Raw genomic sequence first — 19,493 nt, 5'->3', positions numbered from 1 at the left:
GTTATTGTAGCCTCTGACCAGACAACACTGATCTCTAATTTATATTTCTCCTACCAAGGTTCTGTTTTTTCCCTACAAAGTTATTAAATTCTTATAGATATCGAAATATTTTATACGGTACCATTATATCTCGTGTGAATATTTGTTAAAATTAATTTAAAACATAAAAATCGAATAATAAATAAATTAATTAAAATGTATTCTTTTACGCTCCTTGTGCGACAGGTATGTATACATATATGATTTGTCACTATAACAATCTTTCTTAAAAAGTTTCTGGGAATAATACGATTTCATTAGTCAACTGTAATTTTCATAAATAATTATAAATTTTCATAAATATATTTAAATTTCAATGAAACAGTTTTTGAAGTCAAATATATTTGTCTAGTTAACGACCATTTGACTACAGCTGTAAATATCCTTAGCATTTTTTTTTCGATTCCGATTAATGTTTTCAGTCGAAATATACTAATAACTTGCCTTTGTTTGGAACCTTAATTTCAAGTTTCTACAGTATGATACACCTACGTACATCGAAAATAGAACAATAAAATTAATTTTCAGGTATCATCCAAGATACATATCAAAAGACACATGAATACCTGTGTACCGCTATTTAATCAGGGTGCAGGACCCCTATCTCATTTTACAGACGAGGAACTTTTAATGAGAGAAAGTGGTAATTATTATCGGATGCTTTGCAATATCATACTTATTTACTCGCGGGTAGTAAGATAACTTGCGCACTCTCTAATCAATTAACTGTCTCATTATCGTTATGAAACATAACATTTAATAACTTTTTGTAGTCGCGAAATTAGCAAAAGAAGAGATTACTCCTCTCGTGCGAAAAATGGAAAAGGAAAACAAGATAGACGAGGGATTGCTGCGAAAACTTTTCGAAAATGGTGTAAGTAAATATGGTACAACTTTTACGCGTTGTCTATTCATAATATCATTATTTGATACTATAATAGACTGACTTTCGAGTTATGATTAATCCGAAATAATTAACTATTGCGAACTATCAAAGACTCTCGCTAATACGATTAATCAATTTATTGATAGTTAATGGGCATCGAAATACCACAAAAATATGGCGGGTCAGAATGCAATTTTATGACAACTATATTAGCCTTTGAAGAGATTGCCAAAGTTGATGGAGCTGTGGCAGCCCTTGTAGGTATTCACAATACCCTGGTGAACTCGTTAATACGAAAAGTTGCCACGGAAGAACAAAAAGCAAAATATCTCCCAAGATTAGCTCAAGATTACGTAAGAAAGTATTTTATGATAAAACGTGACGAACTTCGATAAGTTCTTGTTTATAGATCAAGACGCTAAAAATACATATATTCTCCTTTTTTGTTAGCCCGGAAGCTTCTGTCTTACAGAACCTGGTTCAGGTTCAGATGCTTTTTCCTTGAAAACTGAAGCTAAGAAAGATGGATCTGAGTACGTGATAAATGGAACGAAAATGTGGATTTCAAATTCCGATATTGCGGGATTGTTTGTGGTTTTCGCAAATGCAAATTTTTCTGCGGTAAGTACGAAATATTTTCGTCTTACTAAAATTGCTATTTAAAATACCGAGAGTAACAAATCTTTGGTATAGGGATACCATGGAATCACAACGTTTGTCGTAGAACGCGATACGCCTGGTGTCACAGTAGCTAAACCAGAAAATAAATTAGGCATAAAGGCATCCGGTACATGCATGGTGCACTTCGACAATGTCAGGGTAAATGAAACGATTATCTATATAAAAAAAAAAATTACTAATATACATTGTGTCGACATTAATTTTTTTCATTTGCGAATTTTTCGTGTACTCAGGTTCCTGAAAATAATATCTTGGGACAATTTGGTCATGGATACAAATATGCTGCTGGATTTCTAAACGAAGGCAGGATTGGTATCGGCGCTCAAATGATTGGTATAGCACAAGGTTGTTTGGACGCCACTATACCGTACACGCTAGAAAGGAAACAATTTGGAAAAGATATATTTTCATTTCAAGTACGCGAAAAAAAATTAAATTATCTATCCCTCATGTAATATGTAAGTCGCAAAAAATAAACGTTTAAAATTTTTTAGTCGATGCAACATCAAATTGCTCAAGTGGTCACTAAGCTCGAATGCGCTAGATTATTGGTTTATAACGCAGCCAGATTAGTCGATGCTAAGAAAGAAGTACAAAAGGAAGCGGCAATGGCGAAGTTGGTAGCTTCTGGTAATTAAAATTCTTTTTATATGAAAACTATGAGATATTTAAATGTCTAGAATTTCGTGTATTTCTTTGCAGAAACGGCATTACATGTCACAGCAAAATGCATCGATTTTATGGGTGGAGTAGGATATATGACAGATTTTCCTCAAGAAAAATATTTCAGAGATTCTAAAATCGGAACTATTTACGAAGGCACAAGTAACATGCAGTTATCAACTATAGCCAAATGCATTCGTAAAGAATATTCATAAGTACGACGTTATAAGTAAATTTTATTTTATATTTTGATAACCCATACTTTTTATAATTGTCTTTTTCTATTATTTTTTTATAATGCAGACTATCAATAAATTTATATTTTAATACGATTTATTTAAAATGAACTCATTTTGGATCGTGAGGTAATTTAAATCCGACAAGATCTGCCGTTTCTTTGACACTCCGTTCACCTTTACCTGTATATCGAGTGTGAATTTCTTTACCTAATCGTTGAGACTCCAAGTAGCAAAGATATGTTTGTGCCAAATTTTGTAATTCTTCGCGTGCTTTACATAAAACTTCGGAAGTTTCTCGATGAGACCGTGCTTCATTCAAAATATATTGTATCATAATGTTATCTTTCGTACTTTGTTCGGGAGACATTCGTCGCACTTCTTGTATGAGTGATCGAAGTAACTTCATGTTAGGCTTCATTTTTGTTGCAACCTATAACAAACAGAATGAACTGATTGTTATGGCTCAAAAATACTGGCTTTACTCGAATTTTATCAAAATAGCATTATTAATTTTTATATTTCTTTAGAGCATATATTCACCATCTATACTATAACACATTAATACAAAATAAATTTTTACAAACATATGAGATGAGAGGACAAAAATTAAATAAGAAAATATTTACAAACAATAGTTATGTCCAATAGAGTTTGTTAAAGATATATTTACAATTCTTAGCATCTAATTCTTCAGTTTGCTTAGCAGTTACATAGTCAATTCCTGTATCTTGATAACATGGTTCCTCTCGTTTGTTCCAAAAATTCTGGGGAACTTTATTAATGTTTTCTTCAAGAAATATATGAATGTTCAAGTCATTAAATGCTTCTTCGTACAAAAAATCATTTTTCAAAGCAATCTCTGTAACATATGGTTCAATACGCAAGATGTAGTCGATAGAAGTGAATCTATTTGAATGTCTCAAATTGTCCACTACGATTGAAAAGCTATTTGTCAACAAGATGCATTTATTTAACTTTCTGCACCAATTTGCATAGAGAAAATTGTTAATTAAATGTATTGAACAATGTGGCATGTATACCAATGTAATGTTATCATGTATGACATGTTTGCCCTCTTCGTTAACTTCTATGATGTTACAACCAAGTCCTTTAAGTAATTCGATTTCTCTAGAAGAAAATACTGGATCGTATAGATAAACCTGAGAACCATAGTGCTTTTTCAAAGACAATAATAATGCCAATTGATATTTGGAAGATTTACGATTAGAAAAATTTCCTAAACCATAACACAGTATGTCGGATATGCCACTAACGTTTAGGACAGATAATGAATCTTTTAGATAATGAAAAACATTATCAGCAAATGCTGAATTTTTCAATTCATTTCCTGCTTCATGCAGCTTTCTGAAAATTGTTTAAAAATTGTTGTCAGAAAAACGCATTTGTACTTTTGGAAGATGTATATCTGAAAATCCCTTACCCGAGAAGTATTTCATAATTAATGCTCGAGTCATCGTTATTCTTATCATTAACAGATAAAGATAGACTCGAGTGGTGATTATTTCTAACGTGAGGTACACGTTTTTTTCGACGAGTTACGAGTTTGAATTCTTCATTCTCTGGCATTTTAAGTATTAATCAATTCTATTGTAGTTACTTATGTATATTTAAACACGTATCCATTTCTCATAGCAACATACTGTAAATAATTCATTTATTCACACACTCATTCTATCGTTCATGTACGCAAAAGTACACGCACCTTTTACTAAAATTCGCTGATATTATGCAATCCGTGCGAGAGTAAGGTTAAACCAAAACAATCGTGGCGACACTGTGATATTGTTGACTGTTGTGTCAAAGAATAACGACGCATACACGTTTTATTTTCAACTATTTTCCGTGCTTTCGACACCACTTTCGCTTATATATGCAAGAAGGATGCCTATCTGTTTATTGAAATCTATATTTTCTGTAGTAATTATTCTAACTCTGTTTATAAATAACCGCCACGTGCAGTGGAGAGGCGCATTTGTCTAATAAACATGTAAATAATTCCAAATTCTACTTCTACTGCACAGATGGCACCACTATGCTATATTATGGAGCGAATTTTGCATATTGCCGATAAAGAATGGATTACTTTGAAAAATGCAAATAAGATTGTTTCCAGATACTGCTAAAATACATTGCACTCCCATTGCCTTTCATTATCGAAGTAAGTTCTATCAGTATCCATAACATTATACAATTAAAGCTTTGTTTACTATCGAAATTATTTACGAATTAAAAGAGTTACAGATTTTTCATTCTTTCTTGCGTAAGATCATTTCACTTTTCTATTTTCCATGTAAACTCTGTCTGTACGTTATTAAAAACACTGTAGTTTTAATCGAAAAATGAAACTGCAAGCGTAACGAAATATCCTGTATTACTTAACCGTGCAGAATTGTTTGTACACCAGTCACGCAATTATGTACCAAGTACGCATACCGTGCAGGTGATCATGACTTATTAGAATCACAATTCTTAACTACATCTGCAATCGAAACGAAATATTATATTGATATATTTATATTTTATATAATCCTTTAATAGATACTGAACTTTGAACGTATAAAGCCATGGGAATTTAATGAAAAACAAACAGCGTGAATACGAATGGAGCCGACAGTGAATGCAAACGGTACGTAGAATCCATGAGACGTGACCAGCGATGTATAACGTATGACGTATGCATTATTCGTCGACAAGAAACTAACCGAACGATTAGGCGATCGAAAGATGGTCGAGCGTATGACTAAACGAGTGCTGAACGACAGTTATGATCGATCGGTATAGATCGGCACGGATATGTAAAGAATCTATACGTAAAGGATCAAACGTAATGTGTTCGTTTCGATCGATCTTTATCAACGGCGTTTTAATACAGTGCGTTACAGAAGAAGAAACGTGACATCTAACGTGAAGGTAAAAGAAAAGTTATAGCACCGATTAGATTGAGTTAATAAACGCGCGGTATCACACTAGTGCAGATATGACACGGTAGTGATTTGCACTCTATCGGTAATATGTAACATAGGATCGATAAATCCTATGAACGGCTGGTTTTTTCCCTTAGGTATTCCACAATTGATTATCGAAGTAAGTGTTGCCATATTTGCTTTAAACCCTAAGCGACGGAAACGATACCAGAATAACGTTATGGACGATTTAACTTGGACTTTTCGATGATCCTTTTCTTCACATTTCTTGACTTATTTACAGTATTAACAAAACTTCTTCCGTTTAAGAATTGACTGCCAATTGCCGTTGGATAAGTTTACATGTTGGTATCGATACGTTTAAAAGCATTAAAAGCTTTGCTTCCTCTTCGAAGTCCCCCAAATACTAAAGGTATCTTAACGTGTCTTCCAGAATCCACGAACTGACCTAAAAAAGAAAAGTCAATACAAGTTATCTTCCTTCGAACGGTGAAATTTGTGTAACAGTAAGTTTTTTAATCATATAACGATATATCTCAATAATTACGTTTGGCTTTATTGATTTTTTATTCAATGTGATCCAGGCGGGAGCGAGTTATATGCTAGCTACGTGAAACATTTTTTAAAACGATGCCTTTAAATACACAAGTGAATAAATGGGCTCCAAAATTAACAATCATCTTTCAGTTGACTATTTGGAGTACTGTTGGAGTTATACTTCTACAAAAGGGTGCAATCTCTTTAAGCGAAAAGCTGAAGGAGCGAAACGATACAGTTACTATACAGGTTCGATATTCTAATCGATTACGAAAATATAGAGTCGATGAATTCTACATTTGACGTTGTATATCACTTGTCTTAATTAGTAGAAGTACAAATATTTAAAAGTCACTGGTAGAATTAATAATAAAGATTCTTTTCCATGATATAATTACTTGAAATTTTGTACATGCCTTTATTAAGTGAAGTAAATTGAGAAAATTTTCGTGGATACTGTTTTCGCAGGAAATACTCACGAGACAGAAGAAAGGTGAATTAATTAAAGAGTCACATGTCACAGAAAGTTATTTCAAAACTGTAAAATTTCGAATCGGAACTCAACCGAATGACGTTATTACTGATAATTCTATGGACGCTACGTCAAACGAACAGTGGCCGCGTAAAGTACATATTAATTCCCCTAAAATGGGCAAAACTGGCAGTGGAGCCTTCGAAACTTCAACGCTTAAAAAACAGATAACAATTGATCGTGAACACGACGCTAGAGATATACGGTCAATTCAAACTCCGACAGTTCATACAAGTAACAAAAATGAAGTAGAGAAAATAGATCGCAAAGAGAATGCTACCGTTTCGCGGAATTTCAACGGAAATGCTTATGATATAGAAAACACGACCGTTCTGTTCGAAATCAAAGACTCTGAATCAACTAGCTTCGTTACGCCAAGTGAAAGAAATATCGAGCACGGAAATAACAACATGTCCTATAAAAGTACAGAAAAATATAGAAACGAGATAAAATCGCGTTTACAACCTGTAAATCGAGTTGGAGCGGCTATTGCCATAGTCATGCTTGCGATCGGAGTTCTTATGTTACTCCTAGGACCGCTCATAGTTATTGTGCGCGCTTTTAATAATAAAAGACGAATTAGAAAAATATTAAAAGCCAAAAATTCTAACGATCTGCCGCCAACTTACGAAGAAGCGACATTAATGGATCAAGCGCCGAGATATTCGACACTTCAGCTAAACACGCTCCTCGATTCTTCTTCTTCTTCTTCTTCTTCTGTTTAACTCCTCTTATCCTTTGTTTCTTCTCTTTACTTAAATATCTTTTATATATCCATTAGACTTTTTGTAAAATTCTTCACTTTTACACTTTCTGTTCCAGTGTCTCTTTATTATTCTAATTTTCTTTTTTTGTTATCTCACAATAAGGCAAGTTTTTAATTTAAGTATAAACGAATAATTTTCTTTTGTAATTGTACTCAAATTGAAGACTACCATTTTAAGATTCAATTCCATTATGTACATCTCTTCCTTTTATCCATACCATCATTTTTCCCATCCAAATTACGATTGCTTTTTACCTTTACTTATCTTGTAAATCTCGAACCTTTTGTGTGAGTGCTTTTTATATTAAAAGACACACGCATAAACAATTAATAAATGAAAAATTATACACGAGATGAAATATATAATGAAATGGAGCGGAACAGAACGAAATTGGACTGGACAGAAAATTATATCGAAACAGGATGAACGGAACGGAACGAAACGATTTAGTGATTCGAACCAAGATGGTACTCGAAAGTACGATGATATGGTAAGATTTTGACATTTACTTATTATATTTATTTATTATACTTTTACGTTTTCTAATCTGTCTTTTTAGTCTTTTTTAAGTCCGATATTATTACAGTAATGTACAGTTCCAAGATGGATTCATTTTTATAATTTGTAAATGCTGGTGCGAGTGACAGTGCAAAATTGAAGCAATTTATTCTTAATTCGTGATTAGTTTTTTTCATTTCTAATGAATTTAAATAAGAATAGAATTCAATTGGAATACCCGCAAATTAAATATCTACTGCATAATGTAACATTTTATTTAAATATATTTGTTTTCCTAAACTAACCAAATATAGGTTATATCGTTGGGTTGAAATAGTTTCTTCCAAATCTTTCACAAACATGAAGCATTTATTAATTTATTTACTTACTTTGGAATATTTATAGTGTTGATAACAGCGATTATATGAGAAATGGTGATTTCTTACCGACACGATTACAAGCACAGCAGGATGCCGTTAATTTGGTTTGTCATTCGAAAACACGTTCGAACCCGGAGAACAATGTTGGTTTGATAACATTGGCCAAGTATGTCAAATTGTATTCTATATGTCAATACTAAATAATATAATTTTTTCATTTCAAATGTTATTGTCCCTAACAGTGTCGAAGTATTGGCTACACTCACTAGCGATGTAGGCAGAATTCTATCAAAACTTCATCAAGTCCAACCAAATGGTAACCTATGTCTAATTACAGGAATACGAATTGCACATGTAAGTAGTGTTAGTTCTCTTTATATTGTGTTGTACAAAAACGTTTAATCGTTTCTGAATAACATTTATAATCAACAGTTGGCATTGAAACATCGTCAAGGTAAAAATCACAAAATGCGCATCGTAGCATTTATTGGCAGTCCCATAGATATAGATGAGAAAGAACTAGTGAAATTAGCAAAAAGATTAAAAAAAGAAAAAGTTAATGTGGATGTAATTAGCTTTGGAGAAGAAAGTGTTAATAATGAAGTATTGACAACCTTTATCAATGCTCTAAATGGAAAAGATGGAACAGGCAGTCATTTGGTTACTGTTCCACCTGGGCCACATTTGTCGGATGCATTGATTTCTTCTCCTATAATTCAAGGAGAAGATGGTATGGGTGGTACAGGCATGGGAGGATCTGGTTTTGAGTTTGGTGTTGATCCGAATGAAGATCCAGAATTGGCATTGGTTTGTATGCACTGTTGCAATAGTTCTTTCTGGTCAATGATTAGAAAGAGATTTATTTTACTTACACCGTGTATTTTCTTTATGCAGGCACTACGCGTTTCTATGGAAGAACAGCGACAGCGTCAAGAGGACGAAGCACGCCGTGCACAGGCTAATGAAGCAGCTACAAACAAACCACCAGAGACGATCAAAGAAGTACAAAATGAAGAAGCGATGTTAAAGCGAGCGCTTGCTATGTCACTCGAGGGTGCAGAAAATTCATCTACAACAACTGAGAATACTGCTCCCGCCAATATAAATGCTCCTGATTTCGCTCGTATGACTGAGGAGGAACAAATTGCATTGGCTATGCAGATGTCCATGCAAGATCAACGTATGATAATTATTCGTCTACGTGCACACATATGTTAACAGATGCTTTATTATTCCCTTTTTTTGCTTTGTAGAAGAACTCGATTCTTTAAAAGAGGAAACGATGGAAGTTGAAGAAGATTACGCTGCCGTTATGTCTGATCCAGAATTTTTGCAATCAGTTTTAGAAAATTTACCAGGTGTTGACCCCCATTCTGAAGCCGTCCGTCAAGCTGTTGGATCCCTCCAACAAAATAAGGATAAAGATAAAGAAAAAGAGAAAGAAAAGGACAAAGAAAAGGATAAGGATAAGAAATAAAAAAATCGATGCTCGTTAAAAACATTACACTTTGTATTAATCGCTGTTCTGTGAATATCTATATACAAAATATAAGTTTCGGATTTTTCAGAATTTTATTTAGTATTTTTTTATTATTTGCGTTATGTGCGTTTGTAAATATATAGGAATCACCCTTCTGCCTTAATTAACTTCTCCTTTACTCTCTCTTCCATGTGGTTCCTTGCATTTTCGTGCAATGGCTGCATAATCGAAATGTAACCGTTGAGATTACAGTGGAGCTTCAAAATGGCGCCACGCAGGAAAAGTATCGGGACATTACGCGGTTCTTTAAATAGTATTTTAGATAAAGAAAATAATTACTTACGTTCATTAAGTGATTATCAAACTCGCGTTCGAAGGCGTGAAAGCATTAGAAATTGCAAAAATATAGCAGTAAGTTTTTAAAAAATAAAATTTTATTACTGAGTACTTATTTATATCTATAACATAGTTGTAGCTTATAAAATGGAAAGAAGCTTACAACTGGAAAGAAATACGTAGCGAATTGTTTACTCTGATGTTTAATCATTCGTGTTTTAAATAAATTAATGGTGAAAAGACGTAGGTTATGTTTGACATTTGAATTGTGTACAATCTAACTTGGAACAAGATATTAAATGTCTCAAGAAGCATATGTGATAACTACTTCTCTCAATTTAAGAAACATCTAAACATTAAAAATTTTGTCTAGGAATATGATTTGGTGCAAAAGATTGAATTGGAAACCAAGATAAAAGAAGGTTCCTCCAAGCTATTAGCTGCTGCGCGGCATCCTGGCCAGAGTTTGGAGGCAGCCCGTGCACTATTCACTTCGAGCAAACGAATGTCCATCTATATGGATGAGTTGCAAAATCGAAGAAATGAAAATCTACTATTGAAAACCAGGTACCATTCCTTTATTTAGAAAAATACATTATAATGAATAATGCTTTAATTAATATGATATTTTTCAGTACTTCTAAAAGTAAAGGGAAATTGTCAATCTCAGATCTTAGATTTCCTCTGATGTGGAGAGATACTGATCATTTCAAAAATCGTGGAGATTATAGAAGATTTGCAGTATTTTGTGTAATTAGAGTTGGCACAGAAGTTCATGATACAAGCTTACTTTATCCTGTTGATAGAGAACAAACTGACATAAGCTTTCCTGATGTTTTACTATTTAATAATGTACCAGTTGAATTTGAATTGACATTAGAAGTTTATAGTCACATTCTACAAGAAGATTTGAGTATTGCCAGTACTCCAAGAAGAATTAGGAGAAGTATTCATTCTTCAATTTCAAAAACTGTAGGAAGAAAATTGGCGATAGCTTTACGAGATGAATATGGATCTACCAAAGTACCACAATTTGACTTGGTGGCTTGTGCAAAGATGACTCTTGATGATACAGATGGAAATGTGCGGTCGCATGATTTAGCGTTAAATAATTTTGAAAGTAAATTTCACGCTTTGCCGCTTTTCGGTCACTTTTGCTGCCGTTTAGCAGTTCAACCAGATTACATCAATAAAGAGATTCGCTCAGGAGTTATAGCAATAAACCGTCAATCATGTTGGGCACGATTAAAGAATTTCAAAATTGAAGCTTGGAAATCAAAGGATCACTTAGATGAATTACAAGAATCTATGTGTATGATTCCCATCAACAAGGTAGAATGAAGCAAATCAGAATATATTTTTAAAAGTTTTGCATCTTGATTGGTTTAACTTATATTGTAATATTTGTTGTATCTTAGGAAACAGTTGTTCGCCGTGTAAAATCAATGAAAACACAATTACGAATAATCAATTATGTGGATGGTAACGAAAAACGTGATATTATTGAACTAGATTCAAGTGATGTTTTAGAAGAATGGTTGGAACAATTGATAATATGCATTAAGGAACATGCAAGATGGAAACATGCAGTGATAAGTGTACAACAGATATCCAATTCTGACAATTTAAATGAAAATACAGATGTGAGCAATTCTTCAGATGACACAAATAGACGACAAGGATCTCTCTATGATGAAACTCCATTGATAGGTATCATTTCATTTTACTCTCTTATTTAAAAATATAAAATTTTGGTGTATTTTTAAATAATTACAACTACAAGATTTGCAATTATTTTGCAGAATCAACTTTTTCAAGCACTATTTCAAGGACAACCATATCAAAAGAGCAATTTAAATTTTCATCCGACTATTTTAATAATACATTAACTATGGGACGTTCTCGTACCATTTCCTTAAAATCTCATAGGCAATTATCTGATAAAACTAATCATAGATAAATTTGGTAAAACATATATAACATGAAATGTTAGTTTTTAGCAGCATAGAATAATTTTTTACATAAAACATTTTCAATGTTAGCTTAGAAATTTTATACTGCCACTTTTTTTATTCAAATAACTAAGAAAGAAGTTTGGTAGTTGATGAAAACTACAAACAAAGTATAATTTATCAATGACAATCATTACTCTGTATAATTTTAAGCATACAGCGCTTAAATACTACACTTAATCATTATTGTACGAATAACTAAATAGTAATGTACTAAGTACCACTTTCCTTCCGCATTATAAAGATAAATCCTACAGCCATGGATAAAAGTGTAAAACTCTGCGCTGCAACTCGAGCACGCATCATATATTGAGACATTAGTGAATCTCCTTTATAAAAATTCCATAAACCGCAAGTAAGAGCTGCTACAGTTGCCATGGTACCTGAAGTGAGGATAAAATAATATAATATACATTTCTCTCTCACCAGATCATTTTCTTTTTCCATTTATGTGTCTGAGCTAGCATTTTTCGTGTAGAGGTTATATTTACCTAGAGGCACAGCAGGGTTTTGTTTACATTTTCGTAATAGTTTTTGACCTAAAGTCTCCTCTTGTATATTCGTATTATGTTTCCGAAATTTAAGCCAGTCTAATTCGTCCACCGAGTCTACCTTCTGCACATTGTCTTCCGACATTATTTATTATTGGCAATTAGAAGGTTAAAATATTGATTTAATTGGATCTCTACGGTAATCGAAAGAAACTGAAATCAATAACATATTAAGATAACTGATAAATTCCAGAAATATTTAATAATTATTTCATTAAATAGAAAAGTGTCCTACATATGCGTGTACCGACGTAGGGGGGGTTCGTAAATGCGCAATCAAAACATGAAGTGTGCATACTCGGGTTTACTGGTGTTGGAATCCCTACCACTAAAATGTTACACCCACTATTTATAAAAAAGTTTCGCACCTTTCTTTCTAATTACTTATCCTCGAGTACCTGGAGTTGTTAAAGTTATTTTACTCGTAAAAGTTGATACGGTCGAAGTGAAGGATGGATATGCGCGACATCGTGGAAGAGCTAACTGAAATTGGTATAGAGATACGTCGAAGACTGGAATTGTCGCTCGATGACAAAAGAGAAAAGGAAGAGTTAGTGTTATCCCACATCAAAGCATTTTGGAAGAAGGGATTGCGGATCGCTGATTTCCAAACAGGTGAATGATATTTTATACTTGCTTTGTTATTCTTAATTATATAGAATCGGACAGTTTAACTATGCATTGCGGCAGGAATTATTTCAGTCGTGTGACGGATAGAGGTTGCATAAACTACGAGTGTGCGTATTTAGTTTGTTCCAAATAGATCGCTGTATCGATTATTTATGATCTATAGTTCATGAGCCTCGAAGGTAATTTTGCGTTTTCTGTGTATCATTAGATTAATTTAAATGAAAATGTGTATCTCGTTTAATCCATTAAGAATCAACGCTGCGTTGATACAGTATCAGTTTATATTAATAGTTCGATCGTAACGTCGGTCCTTAAATGGATTACATTTTTGTTCAGTCTAGTTTCTTCAATATTGAAATTGCAGATTTTAATGTATGCATATGACTCTGGTTTTCGTTAGGCAAAAGATAGTTACACGTGATAGCATTTACGTGATGTTACGGAACGGAATATTTAAAAAATCCAAGGGCCAAAATGTGAAGGATACTAGGGGGGTGAATGTAGCCAACTCGGACCGATCGAGTTCGAGTTCAAACGATAAGGAGAATATTTTACTCACAGAAGAGGAGATACGCGAATATAATGAACTCATAGAACGCGAAAAGATTCTTGATCAAGAACTGTCTGATTTAAAGGCTCAAGAAATTCAATTTCGTTCGTCCCAAGAAACTATGAATTTATTACATAAATATAATGATATTAAGGATGCAACTCAGATGATTTTAGGAGCCAAAGCTGTATTAAATGGAACTACAATTAGGGATCTGTATGAACAGTATGGTTTATCCGTGGAAGAAGATTAAATCAATGTTGTTCCTCTAAATATTCTTTCTTTAGTTTCATTTGTCCTATCCTTTATCCACTAGTAAATTTAATGAATTTGGTTAAACGTTCAAATAAGTTTCTTATGTATGTTAGGATTAGAATGGTTCAACGTCAAAGAGGCATTATCTGTGTATCGACATCTGAGCGGGAAGATAATTATTTTGGATTTTTTTACCTACTGCTGCATCAACTGTATGCACATTTTGCCAGATTTAGAGGCTCTTGAAAGACAATTTTCAATTACGGATGGTCTCGTTGTTGTTAGTATATATATCCAAGATACGTTATGAAATATACAGCTATCATTAATAATCGAACAACTTAATAGTATTATCCTTTTTTAGGTTGGTGTACATAGTGCAAAATTTTCAAATGAACGAGATTCAAAGAAACTATTGTCAGCAGTACAGAGATACAATATAAAGCACCCTGTTGTAAATGATCCAACTTTGTCAACATGGCGTGAGTTAGGAATCTCTTGCTGGCCTACATTGGTAATGATAGGTAAGTGTTTTTATGTAATTATATATATTCTAGTATGTTTGCGGTCTTGAAAGTGTTAATCAAATGGTTTATATCTTATAGGTCCTAATGGTGAACTACTTGCAGTTTTTGTAGGCGAAGGACATAGAAATGAATTGATTCTGTACGTGGATGTAGCATTAACTTATTTTAAATCATTAAATAAAATATCTAAAAGTGATATTCCTTTGCAATTGGCACGGCATTTGTTGCCTGTCGCTGCAAATGGTATCCTTTTGTTCCCTGGTAAAGTGGAGGTCTTCCAAAACGAGCAAGGGGAATGGTTGGTCGTAGCTGATACGGGCAACAATAGAATTTTAGTAATAGATAGTACAGGAAATGTGCAACATGTTATTGGTGGTTGTAATCCGGGTTTTAAGGATGGCAATTTTAAAAATGCAAAGTTTAATGCGCCCTATGGTGTGTGTATATTAGATACGTCGATTTATGTTGCAGATAATGAAAATCATGCAATTAGAAAGGTAGGAAGGGTATAGGAAAAGAGTTCCGAAATATTGGGTGACAAAAAGTTTTTCAGATAATTTAAGTATGATTAAAATTTTGTTTAGATAGATTTGGTAAAAAAAACAGTAACTACTGTTGCTGGTACTGGTGTTCAAGGTCATGATTATGTTGGAGGAAAAGTTGGTAAAGATCAAACTTTGTCTTCACCATGGGACTTGGCTATTTATAGGCACGAATACGAGAAAAATGCCTCCGTGCCGGTGTTGTTGATCGCAGTTGCAGGTACACATCAGATTTGGGCGCTCTTTTTAGCAGATACTACTTGGTGGAAGAATAGGTAATGTGGAAGTTACTTAAATGTTTATGTGAGTCATCAACGAAGGTGTATTTCATTTAGAATCTTCGTAGAGAATACAAAGCAGGTGTTTGTGTCGCAATAGTGGGAAGTGGCCGAGAAGAAAACCGTAATAACTCGTATCCACACGCGGCTGGTTTAGCGCAACCGTCTGGTTTAACTGTTGTTCAAGAGAAAAAGGTTGCCTTTTTTGCTGACAGTGAAAGCAGTGCTATTAGATGTATAGACTTACAAAATGGACGGGTTTCCGCAGTTTGTGGTGCAAACAGAAATCCAGCGGTGTGTAATCAATTGATTGCCAATCAACATTACCTTATTCAATTTTCATTTCTTACGGAGTATTTTTATATTGCAGGACCTGCATGATTACGGGGATTCTGACGGTGCACAATATGCGGCTAAACTTCAACACCCTTTGGGAGTAACATGGCATTCGAAAGAAAATGCTGTTTACATAGCTGATACTTACAATCACAAAATAAAAAGAATCGATGTAACCACAGGTTTCTGTAAAACAATGTATGGCAATGGAAAGCCAAGCGAGAAATTTTCGGTGGGTTACGTTTCGAGATTAGATAGTTATTAATTTAAGGATGCCCATGTTAATGTGTCTTTTATAATGTACATAGTTCGATGAACCTAGTGGCATTGCTATCAGTTCAGAAAAAGATCTTCTGTATGTGGCTGACACTAATAACCATGCTGTGAAGATTATCGATGTCAAGAAGGAAACTATCACTACGGTAAATTGCTATACATTTCATGGTACATGTAGATCCTTTTCATATTCCTTGAAATGCGGTTGTTCCAGTAACCTGAAATCGATCCTGGTGCTCGAATTCTCTTGTCCTGTTGAAAATTCTTTTTACCATTTTTTGATATGAAATTTTTTATTTTTTATTATGCTTCAGCTACTAGTAAAAGTTTCAACGATCGAAGTTGACAGCAGTCCCGAGACCATTTACTCCTTTGATACTGCAATCTGTGACAAAGGTGGAGAACTGAACATTCTGTTCAATGTAACGTTTTCCGAACGAGACTTAAAGTTGAACTCGGAAGCACCGCAAAAGTGGACCGTGAATTTACCAAAGAATAGTTTTGGATGGACAGCTGTGGCGCAAAAGGGAGAATTGTCAAATCCAATTTCGATAACAGTTCCCGAAGGGAAGGGATCACACGAAATCCGAGTGACTTTAGATATCGTTGCGTGCAAAACTACGGAATGTCTACCAAAAAGATTGTTAGTACTGTATCGCATAGATCAAAAAGCAGGTGCTTCCACTGTTGTAACAGAAAAGAAACAGCTTATCTTTAAATAATAAATACATTTTTATTCTTATCTATTTCTCTCGCATGTCGTGTGGATATAAAATGAAATTATGGGTTGATTGTTATGAAATGAGAATGTAGTGGATGTTTAGTTTTAATTACAGGGTACGATTGGATGATCCATATCATTGAGAGTCGGCTCTGCTGGAATTTTTATTTTAAATATCTGTGGTTGGCAATCGGTGACGTTATTGTCAGAAAACAATGATTTACTGTGGCATAGGCACTGGCGTTCCGTTTTCTCTTGTTTCCAGGTAGAATCTCGAGTGAATGTGGTCAATCTTGAAGGAAATAAAGATAAGAATGGACATAAGCGGTGCTCCCAGTCATTTAATGTATCTTTTTTTGTTCTTTCAATATACCTTTTCCACCAAGGTTCAACCGAATCATTTGAAAATGGTAGAAACGTTGAAAGAATCTTCGTGTCAAATGTAGGGGAGAACCAATTTTCATAAAGCTCTTCATGATGACCAGTTGGTTCCGCCCATGCTTTTTGACAATTTGTCTTTATCCATTTGGCGAACTTGGTACTTGGTATTTCAATTATCTTCGAATATTATAACAATTCAATAAGTTATCTAACGCTAATCTTTTCTGTATCTTCAAGGTAAAGGTTCTCAACCTTTTTTATACCTTTTTGAAGTTTCGATACGACGTAATGCAGTGTGTATTCGGGTCAAAAACCCCGATGCCTGAATCATAACACTCGGGAGGAAGAATGTACTTGTTTCGGCTGTTTGTGCGTAACGTTGCCCCAGCAGGATTTAATCCACGTTCGTGGCAAGCAAAATACCTAGAGGATATCGATTTAGCGGAAAATATCTTTTTGTCTTGCGTACTTTTCGTTTGAGACCAATGTGTTTTTATATTCTAGGCATGTGTGAAATATTTTCAGACGCAGAGTACGTTTTACCAACCGTCTGTCAGGGAACTGGCAATACTTCCAGTCATCTTCCTGATAAGTTAGACCGTCGTTGAAAACGTATTGCTTCTTCTTGCATTCACCTTGGACCCAAATACCGTCCACTCGTTGCCTACGAGGCCAGTACGCGCTACCATGGCCGTGAAATGTTCCGTCGCGGAACTCTCCTTCAAATATCGTATCTATCATGGGTAAATAGACTTGGGTCATTTATCGAAACGAGGCTGAGGAACTGAAGGAAGGGGGGACTCAATGGAGCGAGCGAGCTAATGGAAAAGATAGCGGGAGACATTTTTTGTGGCATTTGGAAAATTTGTATAACAAACGCATGTATTTTGAAACTGGGATTCTTCGACTGTCTGCCTATAAATGAAAAACGCGTACAAACTCTAGAACACGAAGCAACGAAAATGGTCGCATAACGGTACGTGTCGACTTACGCGCGAGAAATGCTCAATGTCGTGCTCAAAAACCAGTACATGATGTACTGTACATAACATACTTGGCAGAGGTAATTATTTGAGTTAATATTGACTTTAGGAAATTCCGTTGCGTGCTCTGAGAAACTTCGTTTACTTTATTTTTGTCAATCTGTCCTATTAAGTATATCTATTCTCTATTTCACCCTTCTCATTTTATTTCTTATCACACGCTTCGTTCATTTTCTTCTTTTGTCCATCCTACATTTCTTTTCTTTTAGCTCTTTCTTCCTTGTGAACGACTACACGTTCGGAGAACGTGCAAACGAATACGTATTCGAGATTCTTCTATACTACTTCTGGCAAGTTATACTAACTATGTGGCAGAACGAATTTGCCAACTCCGTCCATGCCGTGTACGTTCCAGGTACCCTTATATTCGCTTCCATTGACGAAACGCGTTTCTTCTTTTAGATCTTTTAAATTCATTTCCACAAGCTTCAAATATATTTATAACTACGCAACTTCAAATTTTTCTTAATTCCATACAAATCAAATAGTTCAATATCAATGTAGAGAAATGTATTAAATTGAATCAATTCAATAAATTGTTTTCAATTAGTCTGTATGTTACGAAGTGTGCTCAAAGTGATAAAAACTTTTCTCACTTGTTTCATTCATGCAGATTCATTGAGAATTATAATTTTTAATATACATACTACTATTATTATGGGGGTGTTTGTAGCATAATTGTACTATCAAATCGTATTCTACACCAAATTATACATATCGTTATAAAAAAAATATTACCGTTTTTTCTCTTCTATAAGGACTCGATGGAGTGTGCAGTAACATTCAAATACCTGCAGTAGGTAAAATTTAATAATGAGACTTATTTTCGCAATAAATAGGTTCTAATTAATATTTTAATCTGTTCTAGTTTGTAATTCAATCGGCGGAAGATTTAATATGCCAGAAGTACTTAAAACAATTTCGAGCCATGCTTCGTCTTTGCTTCACACGAGTCATTTTTCTTCAGCGACACTCTCTCGCGATTCTTGGACAGGTCAAGTCGGCCAAATATTTCTTAAAACAGTTGGAGAACAGAGGTGGAAAGGGAACCAGACTAAACGAATACCGTTAAGCGTTCGTCAGTGTTCCTCATCGTAGATAGAAATGAGATACGTATGCACGTACAAAATCGAATTACCTACTTCGTGCCTTTTATTATAGACACATTCGCTTATGTGCGAACGTTTGAAAATAAAACGATACTCGTACGCATACACGAGTACACGTTAGTAAAGACAGCATTCATTACTCGAAGTTTACGGTTTCCACGAAAATTCTCGTTTCACAAATCACGTTCTATCGCAAAGGCAATTTATTCGGTCGATGTACCGTTAATCGTTGTTAATCATCTGGGACCGAAAATTGTGTCGTCTTATATAAAGCGTCACTCCGCGACCCATTATAATTC

At 34.2% G+C, this 19,493-nt stretch overlaps 8 protein-coding genes across 15 annotated transcripts; 5 read left to right on the top strand and 3 right to left on the bottom strand.

Moving 5' to 3' along the window:
• Nucleotides 1-104: 104 nt before the first annotated feature.
• Nucleotides 105-2,601, top strand: LOC143428548 (short/branched chain specific acyl-CoA dehydrogenase, mitochondrial). The gene is made up of 9 exons (XM_076903500.1): nt 105-225; nt 568-682; nt 813-913; nt 1,072-1,278; nt 1,376-1,546; nt 1,619-1,744; nt 1,840-2,022; nt 2,101-2,236; nt 2,309-2,601. Exons 1-9 carry the CDS (start codon nt 196-198, stop codon nt 2,482-2,484), a joined length of 1,245 nt encoding a protein of 414 aa, XP_076759615.1. The 5' UTR covers nt 105-195; the 3' UTR covers nt 2,485-2,601.
• LOC143428552 (protein FMC1 homolog) lies at nt 2,486-4,500 on the bottom strand. 6 transcript variants are annotated; one of them, XM_076903509.1, is made up of 3 exons: nt 4,232-4,500; nt 3,179-3,367; nt 2,486-2,938 (listed from the first exon to the last, which is right to left on the bottom strand). In XM_076903509.1, exons 2-3 carry the CDS (start codon nt 3,188-3,190, stop codon nt 2,618-2,620), a joined length of 333 nt encoding a protein of 110 aa, XP_076759624.1. In that variant the 5' UTR covers nt 3,191-3,367; nt 4,232-4,500; the 3' UTR covers nt 2,486-2,617. The 6 variants fall into 6 exon arrangements, with proteins under 6 accessions (XP_076759624.1, XP_076759626.1, XP_076759625.1 ...); XM_076903507.1 differs by lacking the exon at nt 4,232-4,500 and adding an exon at nt 3,950-4,178 and having other exon boundaries at nt 2,781-2,938; nt 3,179-3,873; XM_076903512.1 differs by lacking the exon at nt 4,232-4,500 and adding an exon at nt 3,950-4,090 and having other exon boundaries at nt 2,781-2,938.
• A 924-nt stretch (nt 4,501-5,424) lies between these two features.
• On the top strand, nt 5,425-7,297 carry LOC143428551 (uncharacterized). Of its 3 annotated transcripts, none has more exons than XM_076903506.1 (4): nt 5,425-5,613; nt 5,763-5,959; nt 6,038-6,239; nt 6,459-7,297. In XM_076903506.1, the coding sequence occupies exons 3-4, from the start codon at nt 6,084-6,086 to the stop codon at nt 7,245-7,247; spliced, it is 945 nt and encodes a 314-aa protein (XP_076759621.1). In that variant the 5' UTR covers nt 5,425-5,613; nt 5,763-5,959; nt 6,038-6,083; the 3' UTR covers nt 7,248-7,297. The 3 variants fall into 3 exon arrangements, with proteins under 3 accessions (XP_076759621.1, XP_076759620.1, XP_076759619.1); XM_076903505.1 differs by having other exon boundaries at nt 5,737-5,959; XM_076903504.1 differs by having other exon boundaries at nt 5,425-5,959.
• Nucleotides 7,298-7,624: 327 nt separating this feature from the next.
• Rpn10 (regulatory particle non-ATPase 10) lies at nt 7,625-9,742 on the top strand. Its single transcript, XM_076903502.1, has 6 exons — nt 7,625-7,779; nt 8,193-8,333; nt 8,410-8,521; nt 8,600-8,974; nt 9,062-9,347; nt 9,421-9,742. Exons 1-6 carry the CDS (start codon nt 7,712-7,714, stop codon nt 9,642-9,644), a joined length of 1,206 nt encoding a protein of 401 aa, XP_076759617.1. The 5' UTR covers nt 7,625-7,711; the 3' UTR covers nt 9,645-9,742.
• A 38-nt stretch (nt 9,743-9,780) lies between these two features.
• Nucleotides 9,781-11,943, top strand: LOC143428546 (rhotekin-2). Its single transcript, XM_076903498.1, has 5 exons — nt 9,781-10,058; nt 10,357-10,550; nt 10,619-11,315; nt 11,402-11,693; nt 11,786-11,943. Exons 1-5 carry the CDS (start codon nt 9,912-9,914, stop codon nt 11,941-11,943), a joined length of 1,488 nt encoding a protein of 495 aa, XP_076759613.1. The 5' UTR covers nt 9,781-9,911.
• On the bottom strand, nt 11,691-13,034 carry LOC143428556 (HIG1 domain family member 2A, mitochondrial). The gene is made up of 3 exons (XM_076903519.1): nt 12,915-13,034; nt 12,487-12,680; nt 11,691-12,378 (listed from the first exon to the last, which is right to left on the bottom strand). Exons 2-3 carry the CDS (start codon nt 12,629-12,631, stop codon nt 12,209-12,211), a joined length of 315 nt encoding a protein of 104 aa, XP_076759634.1. The 5' UTR covers nt 12,632-12,680; nt 12,915-13,034; the 3' UTR covers nt 11,691-12,208.
• Nucleotides 12,999-16,682, top strand: LOC143428540 (NHL repeat-containing protein 2). The gene is made up of 9 exons (XM_076903486.1): nt 12,999-13,161; nt 14,095-14,261; nt 14,346-14,505; nt 14,587-15,005; nt 15,093-15,325; nt 15,397-15,622; nt 15,699-15,896; nt 15,973-16,086; nt 16,255-16,682. The coding sequence occupies exons 1-9, from the start codon at nt 12,999-13,001 to the stop codon at nt 16,660-16,662; spliced, it is 2,088 nt and encodes a 695-aa protein (XP_076759601.1). The 3' UTR covers nt 16,663-16,682.
• An 84-nt stretch (nt 16,683-16,766) lies between these two features.
• LOC143428238 (MORN repeat-containing protein 5) lies at nt 16,767-18,502 on the bottom strand. The gene is made up of 4 exons (XM_076902961.1): nt 18,391-18,502; nt 17,590-17,776; nt 17,306-17,465; nt 16,767-17,219 (listed from the first exon to the last, which is right to left on the bottom strand). The coding sequence occupies exons 1-4, from the start codon at nt 18,500-18,502 to the stop codon at nt 16,767-16,769; spliced, it is 912 nt and encodes a 303-aa protein (XP_076759076.1).
• Between the last annotated feature and the right edge of the window lie 991 nt (nt 18,503-19,493).

This window comes from Xylocopa sonorina, chromosome 10 (assembly GCF_050948175.1).
Source record: "Xylocopa sonorina isolate GNS202 chromosome 10, iyXylSono1_principal, whole genome shotgun sequence".
NCBI classification, from domain to species: domain Eukaryota; kingdom Metazoa; phylum Arthropoda; class Insecta; order Hymenoptera; family Apidae; genus Xylocopa; species Xylocopa sonorina.
This window is presented reverse-complemented; position numbering and strand designations above follow the sequence as displayed.

What these genes read in the sequence shown, in the direction of transcription:
- LOC143428548 (XM_076903500.1), top strand. Translation starts at nt 196, where the DNA reads ATGTATTCTTTTACGCTCCTTGTGCGACAG. An exon ending in CAAGATTAGCTCAAGATTAC is followed by an intron (nt 1,279 to 1,375) that starts GTAAGAAAGTAT and finishes CTTTTTTGTTAG; the next exon opens with CCCGGAAGCTTCTGTCTTAC. An exon ending in CAAATGCAAATTTTTCTGCG is followed by an intron (nt 1,547 to 1,618) that starts GTAAGTACGAAA and finishes TCTTTGGTATAG; the next exon opens with GGATACCATGGAATCACAAC.
- LOC143428552 (XM_076903507.1), bottom strand. Translation starts at nt 4,095, where the DNA reads ATGCCAGAGAATGAAGAATTCAAACTCGTAACTCGTCGAAAAAAACGT. An exon ending in AATTATGAAATACTTCTCGG is followed by an intron (nt 3,874 to 3,949) that starts GTAAGGGATTTT and finishes AACAATTTTCAG; the next exon opens with AAAGCTGCATGAAGCAGGAA. An exon ending in AGAATTAGATGCTAAGAATT is followed by an intron (nt 2,939 to 3,178) that starts GTAAATATATCT and finishes TGTTTGTTATAG; the next exon opens with GTTGCAACAAAAATGAAGCC.
- LOC143428551 (XM_076903506.1), top strand. Translation starts at nt 6,084, where the DNA reads ATGCCTTTAAATACACAAGTGAATAAATGGGCTCCAAAATTAACAATC. An exon ending in ACGATACAGTTACTATACAG is followed by an intron (nt 6,240 to 6,458) that starts GTTCGATATTCT and finishes CTGTTTTCGCAG; the next exon opens with GAAATACTCACGAGACAGAA.
- Rpn10 (XM_076903502.1), top strand. Translation starts at nt 7,712, where the DNA reads ATGAACGGAACGGAACGAAACGATTTAGTGATTCGAACCAAGATGGTA. An exon ending in CTCGAAAGTACGATGATATG is followed by an intron (nt 7,780 to 8,192) that starts GTAAGATTTTGA and finishes GAATATTTATAG; the next exon opens with TGTTGATAACAGCGATTATA. An exon ending in GGTTTGATAACATTGGCCAA is followed by an intron (nt 8,334 to 8,409) that starts GTATGTCAAATT and finishes TGTCCCTAACAG; the next exon opens with TGTCGAAGTATTGGCTACAC.
- LOC143428546 (XM_076903498.1), top strand. Translation starts at nt 9,912, where the DNA reads ATGGCGCCACGCAGGAAAAGTATCGGGACATTACGCGGTTCTTTAAAT. An exon ending in GAAATTGCAAAAATATAGCA is followed by an intron (nt 10,059 to 10,356) that starts GTAAGTTTTTAA and finishes AATTTTGTCTAG; the next exon opens with GAATATGATTTGGTGCAAAA. An exon ending in AATCTACTATTGAAAACCAG is followed by an intron (nt 10,551 to 10,618) that starts GTACCATTCCTT and finishes GATATTTTTCAG; the next exon opens with TACTTCTAAAAGTAAAGGGA.
- LOC143428556 (XM_076903519.1), bottom strand. Translation starts at nt 12,631, where the DNA reads ATGTCGGAAGACAATGTGCAGAAGGTAGACTCGGTGGACGAATTAGAC. An exon ending in AAACCCTGCTGTGCCTCTAG is followed by an intron (nt 12,379 to 12,486) that starts GTAAATATAACC and finishes TCCTCACTTCAG; the next exon opens with GTACCATGGCAACTGTAGCA.
- LOC143428540 (XM_076903486.1), top strand. Translation starts at nt 12,999, where the DNA reads ATGGATATGCGCGACATCGTGGAAGAGCTAACTGAAATTGGTATAGAG. An exon ending in AGCCAAGCGAGAAATTTTCG is followed by an intron (nt 15,897 to 15,972) that starts GTGGGTTACGTT and finishes TAATGTACATAG; the next exon opens with TTCGATGAACCTAGTGGCAT. An exon ending in AGAAGGAAACTATCACTACG is followed by an intron (nt 16,087 to 16,254) that starts GTAAATTGCTAT and finishes ATTATGCTTCAG; the next exon opens with CTACTAGTAAAAGTTTCAAC.
- LOC143428238 (XM_076902961.1), bottom strand. Translation starts at nt 18,502, where the DNA reads ATGAATTTAAAAGATCTAAAAGAAGAAACGCGTTTCGTCAATGGAAGC. An exon ending in CAAATTCGTTCTGCCACATA is followed by an intron (nt 17,777 to 18,390) that starts GTTAGTATAACT and finishes TACCCATGATAG; the next exon opens with ATACGATATTTGAAGGAGAG. An exon ending in CGTATCGAAACTTCAAAAAG is followed by an intron (nt 17,220 to 17,305) that starts GTATAAAAAAGG and finishes TAATATTCGAAG; the next exon opens with ATAATTGAAATACCAAGTAC.